This window comes from Alosa sapidissima, chromosome 5 (genome assembly GCF_018492685.1).
Source record: "Alosa sapidissima isolate fAloSap1 chromosome 5, fAloSap1.pri, whole genome shotgun sequence".
Lineage (NCBI taxonomy): Eukaryota > Metazoa > Chordata > Actinopteri > Clupeiformes > Clupeidae > Alosa > Alosa sapidissima.
The window spans coordinates 57,501-65,000 of record NC_055961.1 but is presented as its reverse complement, the minus strand read 5'-3'; the positions used below and the strand labels follow the sequence as shown (position 1 = coordinate 65,000).

General features: G+C 51.9%; 1 protein-coding gene across 1 annotated transcript; it reads left to right on the top strand.

Moving 5' to 3' along the window:
* Positions 1-1,142: 1,142 nt before the first annotated feature.
* Positions 1,143-7,115, top strand: LOC121708914. Its single transcript, XM_042091873.1, has 13 exons — positions 1,143-1,200; positions 1,953-2,485; positions 2,601-2,731; positions 2,814-2,885; positions 2,962-3,089; positions 3,201-3,643; positions 3,756-4,077; positions 4,170-4,938; positions 5,045-5,257; positions 5,378-5,691; positions 5,790-6,043; positions 6,128-6,379; positions 6,470-7,115. The coding sequence occupies exons 2-13, from the start codon at positions 1,956-1,958 to the stop codon at positions 7,113-7,115; spliced, it is 4,074 nt and encodes a 1,357-aa protein (XP_041947807.1). The 5' UTR covers positions 1,143-1,200; positions 1,953-1,955.
* Positions 7,116-7,500: the final 385 nt, after the last annotated feature.

Here is a 7,500-nt window from a genome sequence, read left to right as displayed (position 1 = left end):
GTGTGTGTGTGTGTGTGTGTGTGTGTGTGTGTGTGTTTGTTTGTTTGTTTTGTTGATTTAATGTATGTGTTTGTGTGTGTTTTTTCCCCCTTTGCTTTTTTACAGCTATCTGGATTGGGTACGACAGCTGACGGTGATAGCGGAGTCCAGAATAGGCCGTCTGAGGAGTTATGTGCTGACCCGGGACAAGGAGCTAGGTGCCTCCTCCTCGGAACCATCACCTGACGCTGTAGTGCCTGAGTGCTGAGGTCAACTCTCCCCGTAAGTATACATGTTGATGTGAATACACTTGTAATGCATGTGTAATACACCGTGCTAACGCTGACATGTGTTGTCAGGCACATACAGGGGCACCCCACCAGCCGTGGCCCTCTCTTTCTCCTCTTTCTCTCTCCTCCTCCACTTTTGTATATATTTGTGTATATAGTTTTTTAAAATTGTTTTTAATAAAAATAAATATTGTTTAGTTGCCTAAAGACTCTGTCTGTTTCTGTGGAGGACAAAAAACACCATAAAAGCAGGTTGAAATAAGCAATAAGTAAATGAACACACAATAAAAGCTGGTTGAAATAAAGCCATGCTTAAATAAACAATTAATAAATGAACACACCATAAAAGCTGGTTGAAATAAAGCCATGCTTAAATAAACAATTAATAAATGAACACACCATAAAAGCTGGTTGAAATAAAGCCATGCTTAAATAAACAATTAATAAATGAACACACCATAAAAGCTGGTTGAAATAAAGCCATGCTTTAATAAACAGTAAGTAAATGAACACACCATAAAAGCTGGTTGAAATAAAGCCATGCTTTAATAAACAGTAAGTAAATGAACACACCATAAAAGCTGGTTGAAATAAAGCCATGCTTTTTATAAATTAAATAATTTATTACAATTACAGTGTAATTAATGTAGTATTACCAACTTTTTAAATCGTTTACTGTTAAATTTCACTTTGTTTTGTTATTTTCTATGTAGCTTTGGACAAGCATCTGCTATATATCATAACCATAACCATGAGTGAATGTTTATTGGCTTGTTCTATTTGTATGTCCCGCCCTACCAAAACCTCGCAATGTTTCATTGGCCTGTTCTACTAAATTCTGCTCTGATTGGATTTTGGATTTTGGAAGTTCACGGACGCACTCCCGGTCATTCATTTCATTCATTCAGCAAGGAAAGAAGTTTCACTGCACGTAAGTTATGTCTTTTTGTCTTCATAACAGCAATTACAATCAGTATTAAAACAGCTTAATATTCTGCAAAGTTTAAACAAACTTTATATTGCGATTAGCATGTTATTACCATTTAAATGACTTTAATGTATCTGTCAAATCGTGACAAGAAAAAAAGCGAAATATGCATAAAACTAAGATCTGAAAACGGTCTTTGTAAAAAAAACGGTCTTTGTAAGCTGTGATATAAATGTTGTAACGAAATTCGAAGCTTAAATACACACATTTTATGTTTAAAGTGTAACCGCAATCGTTTCCAATAGGAAATGAATGGAAAACACAGCCTCCTAACGAGACGTGTACAGTTCGGAATAAACCATAAAACTATAATCGGACGACGTTTTTAACTTTCTTAGACCCTTGGGTAGCTGTGATATAAATGTTGTAACGAAATTCGAAGTGTAAATCTGTGTATTTTGTGATTAAAACGCAACCGCTATGTTCCTTTGGCGGTATGTTAAGTTAACGTTAATGGGTGGGGGGGCAGGGCAATAGGTCACTGTCCAGCTACTGTAAAACCTAATGGTCTGATATCCTAATATTATCATTGACATTGAAAGTATTATCCCAACACCCCTAATGGGCTGATATCCTGACATTAACATTGATATTAACAGTATTATCCCAACACCCCAGGGGAGGCAAACAGGTAATGTGTATTAAAAGTACAATTGTGAAGTCAGTGAAGTGTTTTGTTTCTTCTTATCTTTCAGACAATGTCTTTCCACCCCGTGTTTCGCTTTGAGCCCTCGTCCTCTGAGCTCACCCTTCGGCCCTCTGCAGCCGCTGAAATTTTTGTCAAGCAGGGCTCTGCCAGTGGCGGGCAGGTGAAGAGGGCCGATGTGGTTCGAGCCGAGGCGAGGGCAAGAGCCTGGGCGAAACACGGGGACCTCAGCGAGCAAGCGGTGCTGGCCGAAAGTGAGCTCCAGATCGGCCAGCACCGCGGCCAAACCTTCCAGTGGCTGCTGAGCAACAACGTGGGGTTCGCCGTCAAGATCTTGGCGTCCCACCAGAAGGAGAGAGAGGGAGGGGACACCACAACTACGCCCCAGATGCTCAACAAGGACGCCCTTGCCTCCTACGCCGGGTTGTACCCACCCATGGTGACGGCCGTCGCCAGGCGTAGGTTGTGCGAGGGCTCCTTGTCTGCAGGGGCGGGGCTGGGCGACACGCTGGTGGGGTTTGGTGCGCACAGCCATCGCACCTTAAAGTCCCTGTATGACGCGCGGGACCAAGAGAGTCGAACGTAAGTAGTGTGTGTGTTGATTTTGATTGTTGTGTTGTTGTGTGTGTTGATTGTGTGTGTGTGTGTGTGTGTTTTTGCTGATTTTGTGTGTTTTCCCCCCTTTGCTCTGTTACAGCTACGTGGCATGGATACGCAAGCAGAAGGTGGGAGCTCGGTCCAGGATGGAGGCCCTGAAAATGTATGTGCTGGCTCGGGACAAGGAGCCCAAGACCGCACCTGAGCCAGCACATGTCCTCCCACCACCAGGTAACAGCACCGTCTACAAAACAGCCTGTGAGGTGCTTTTCACAACACACCAGTGCTTCATCATGTTATTCTTTGCCTCCAGGCGCCTCCTCCTCGGACCCGAGCGACACTGAACTGCTTGCTGCCGCCTTCGAGGTCGACTCTCTCCCTCCCCGTAAGTATACATTTTATTGTAAATACACTTGTAATGCATGTGTAATGCAAGTACTAATGCTGATATGTGTTGTCAGGCACGTACAGGGACGCCCCACCAGCCGCCCCACCAGCCGTGGTCCCCTCTTCCTCTCTCTCCTCCTCTCAGCAGCCACTGGAAGGACCAGGAGTGGTGGCTCTTCAGCAGACTGCCTCCGGCAAAGAGGTATGTATGATGTGTGTATGTATATTGTGAGGGTGTGTGATGTGTGTGTTTGTCTGCTGCACATTCAGCTCACTAACTGTGTGTCTCTGCTGTCTGCTGTGTGTGTTTCAGCTGCTTCCCCTCAGCTGGAGGCAGACGCTGCCTGAAGAGCAGCAGGAGTGGGTGGGCCGGGCGCTGTTCCGGAGGGCAGCCGATGGGAAGGTTGCCCTCACGACACAGCTGAAGCTGTGGTGGTATCCACCAGGCGCCCGGCCCCTCTACACGCAGCCCCCCGCCACAGCCCACGCCTTCTTCCAGCGCCCATTCTTTCTGTGGATGCCCTACAGGATGTGGGCATACCACCTGACGTGCCCTGCCTGTGGGCGCAAACTAATGGGCGCTGGACTATACAGGACCGTCCGGAGGGTCCTGGACAGGAGTGGGTGGTACCACATGGGTACAGAGTACCTTCAGTGCCCCTCCTGTCACAAGAAGGTCGCGGGCTGGTCGCAGGACATCTTGGAGCAGCTGGACATCGCGCATCGCGAACAATTTCCAGCTGTTCTGACGTACAAGTATGTCACTTTAAGTCATTTAACATTCACTCAACATGCTTTTTTTTCTGTTGATTGTTCTCTGTACTTAACTATATTTGTCTGTATTCTCTGTGTTCTGTTTCCATCACAGGTTGTCCTGCGACAGAGCGGTGATTGGGCTGCTAAAGGAGCGCACCTTGGGCAACGGTGTGGCTCGCCTCCGCGCCTCCCTGGTGGAGCAGCACACCAGGGAGTGGATGGCGCGGTCGATCCAATATCTTTCCGTGCTCCGCAAGCTGAGGGCACCTGGAGCGGCACCACAGGAGGTGTCGCTCCCGGACATCATCAAGGTGCCCGGACTCACCTGGCTCGGCGGGGTCTACGTCCGTGAAGCCATGACCAGGCTGGACGAGACCAGGGCCAGAGTGACGTCCATTTTTGGCGATCTTCTTAAGATGGACTCCACGAAGAAGGTGAGATTTCTCTCTCCACTGTGCCGTTACCTTGTATAATGTTACTGTGGTGTGCCGTGTGTCTAACTGTGTGTTTGCGCTGTGTCTTGCAGATCGCCAATAAGCTTGCGGGCGGTGCCGCTGGCTCGGCCGCCTGGGTAACCAATGTTGGCAACGAGTACGGGCAGGTACTCGTGTCCGTCCTCACTGCAGCCGAGGGGGACGGACTGACCAACATGGCGGCCGGCCTGATGGAGCGGTACCGCAAAGCCGGAAAGGCCCCTCCAAAGGTCATGTACGTTGACCGGGACTGCTGTGTCACCGTGGGAACATCGGCAGTGCACAAGATGTACCACGAGTGGCACGAGCTGGTGGTCAGGCTTGACGTGTGGCACCTCATGCGACGCTTCGCGAGGGGTGTCACCACAGACAGCCACCAGCTCTATGGCCTCTTCATGGCGAGGCTATCCTTCGCCATTTTCGAGTGGGACGACGAGGACGTCGCCCGCTTGAGAGAGGCCAAGCAGTCCGTGGAGGGGCGGGACGCCCACATCAAACTGTCAGCCAAGGAGCTCGCTCGCCATTGTCGCCGCCGTACGAGGGGTGCGGCGGAGACAGAGCGGCTCCTCCGGGAGGTGCTGGACACTTTCTCGGGGCTGACGGACACCATGGGCGTCCCATTGATCGACCGCGCCCGCATGGAGGAGATCTGGAGCACGCAGCGCCGCCACCTCGACTGCATCCAGGACCCAGAGGGGGTGGAGCTGTACACCAAGACGGGTGAGGTCACCAAGGGTGGTGTGAGGCTCCCCGTCTTCAGGTGTGCACGAGGCTCCACTTCCCTGGAGTCCTTCCACCTGCACCAGTGCCGCTTCATACCAGGTAAATCTTTTTTCACCACATTTACATGTGTTGTTGTTGTTTTGTGTTTTTGCTTTTCACTAACTCTTTGCTCTCTCCCCCCCATGTTTTTTTTTATGTTTTCCAGGTACAACTGCAAGTGATGTCCACTTTCAGGTGTACCTGCTGGAGGGCCTGGTGCGGTGGAACGAGGACCGCGGCAGAGCGGCAGTCGAGGGAGGACAACGTGCGGCGCTGCGTTGCTACAGTGCCCAACTGCAGCACAGCTTCAACCAGCTGGCCCAGGAGTTCAAGGGGGTCACGCTGGTTGAATCCTACACGGAGCCCAGGGAGTACACAGGTACAGAGAGATCAGCGACAGACAGTGTTTGCTGCTGCTGCTGTCTTGTGGCATCTGCTAATGTGTGCGTGTGTCTTTCCCTCCCTCTCTCTCTCTCTCTCTCTCTCTCTCTCTCTGCAGGGGAACTCTTAGGGGTGGAGTACCTGTACTCCCAGACAAACGCTGTGCTGCAGGATCTGGGGGATCCCGACGCTCCGGATGGGACAGACGAGGCCGAGGAGGAGGACGGCACTGACACTGATGAGGGCTTCCAGGAAGAGGAGGAGGAGGAGGAGCCAGAGGAGATCAGTCTCCTCGCCTACCACAGCGCTCTCCTCCAGGAGCCCCACAGAGTCGGAGAGGCCTCGTCATCCCAGTCGGGACCCCCCCACCCCCCCCACCCACCCCCCGGCGACGACAGGATGGAGGTGCAGCCGGTTGAGGAGGAGGAGGAAGTGAGTGCACAGCTGCCTTCTAACATTTCATATTCCGAGGTTGTATGCTTGCTGTGTTTGCTCATGTGCTGTGTCTTGTGTGTTGTGCTTTCTTTCAGGACGTCGTTGGGCCAGACGGTCACCTCGGCTACCATCACGTGGTGGCCCTGGCCCATGCCCTCGTGGAGCTGCGTCACCACGCCTTCGTCACACAGCGTCAATCCAGAGAGGTGGTCGCTCTCTGGGACAAGCTGGCGGACCGTGACAAGGCGTCGGTGACCTTCCCCCCCCGCCACCAGGACAAGCTGGTCAAAGGCCGCTTTAAGACCAGCAACAGGCACGCTCACACGCCAGGGGTGGACAGTGTGAAGCGGTAAGCAGTCACTGCATTAATAATTTAGTTTTTTTAGAGCCTGCTATAGTCAGTCACTAACACTTTCCCTCTCCCTCTCTCCAGTGTCGTCCTGGGTCAGGGGGCGGGAGCGGCACAGTCTCCCAAAGCCAGCAGGCTTGTCGAAGCCATCATGCTGGAGCTGTGCCGCGTACACAGCCACGAGGGCACGACGCTCGCCGGGGTCCGCATCAACCGCTGGGGTGCCGTCATGAGGGACTATAAGCAGATCCAGGACAACGTGGTCAACTGTCCTGCCCTCATGGCGAGCACCCGGATCCAGTTGTTTGATGTAAATCAGCGGACCCTGTCGATGTGGTAAGTCAAGCACTGATGTTGATAATGATTTATAGCTTTGTTGTGATTAATAATGTCTTTTTTTCTGCCTTTTTTTTTATTTCTTGTAAGGCACAACCAGAGGAGCAAGGCGATGATGCGGGACACCATCGCCATCGCAGTCCCAGGGCCCAGCGCTCCCCAGACTGCAGCGGAGCCCCTGCCTGCCCCACGGACTCTGCTGCAGCAGCCCCAACAGCCAGACCAGCCCCTCCAGCACCGCCTGCCCGCGGACGCCTCTGGTCTGGCTGCCACCATCCGGGGGCCGCTGGCCCCTGAGCTGTATGACATCATCGCCGCCCTCCAAAGTGCCACATCCTCCTCCTCCTCAGCCATGGACACCACCCCGTCCGCCATGGACACCACCCCGTCCGCCAGTGACACGCAGGCTCCCTCGTCCAGCATCGCCGCAGCCACTGCTCCAGCCGCCGCTCCAGCAATCGCCATCGCTGGAGCCATCCCCCGCTCTACTGCCTGGAGGCACAAGGTCCAGGCAGAGCAGGAGCGTCGTGCCCGGGAGGAAGGGCTCTTCCTCAAGCCCTTCAAAAAGGTCTCCCGATTTCAGTGCAGGCGCTGTGGCCAGCCGAAGACCCGGGAGTACGGCCACAGCCGCTACAAACGGGAGACCTTTTGCGCCCGGGCCGACGGGGGAACAGTGGAGCAGTGGCTCCAAGAACTAAAGCGGCGAGAGCGCGAGGGGCCACTCCCACCACCCTGACATGTTTATAGTTTTTATTATTTTAATAAATAATTTTATTGTTCTTAAACCAAACTTCTCCTCTTTATTTATATTTTATGGCTTTAAGTCAGTTACAACATAACTTTACTGCTACTGCAGCCACACACTTCACACTTACACACTTCACACTTGGCCTCTTTTGTCTCTCGCGATGGCCGTCCAGGCCTTTTGTCCATCATGATGGCCCATCAAGCTAAAACAATAAGGCAGAGTAGCCACACGCCAGACGGTCTCCCAGAGGTGTGTCCAGCTCCCTTCACTGACAAAGTACAAATACAGGTGCAACATTTCTTTTAACCACACTGAGACAATATGAAGGGGGACCTGAGAAAAACACTCTTGTAAATATGTAAATACTCTTTTT

Excerpts from the sequence above, each read along its gene's own strand:
- LOC121708914 (XM_042091873.1), top strand. The coding sequence starts at position 1,956 with ATGTCTTTCCACCCCGTGTTTCGCTTTGAGCCCTCGTCCTCTGAGCTC. Across the intron at positions 2,886-2,961 it reads GGTCGACTCTCTCCCTCCCC|GCACGTACAGGGACGCCCCA; the intron begins GTAAGTATACAT and ends ATGTGTTGTCAG. Across the intron at positions 6,380-6,469 it reads CAGCGGACCCTGTCGATGTG|GCACAACCAGAGGAGCAAGG; the intron begins GTAAGTCAAGCA and ends ATTTCTTGTAAG.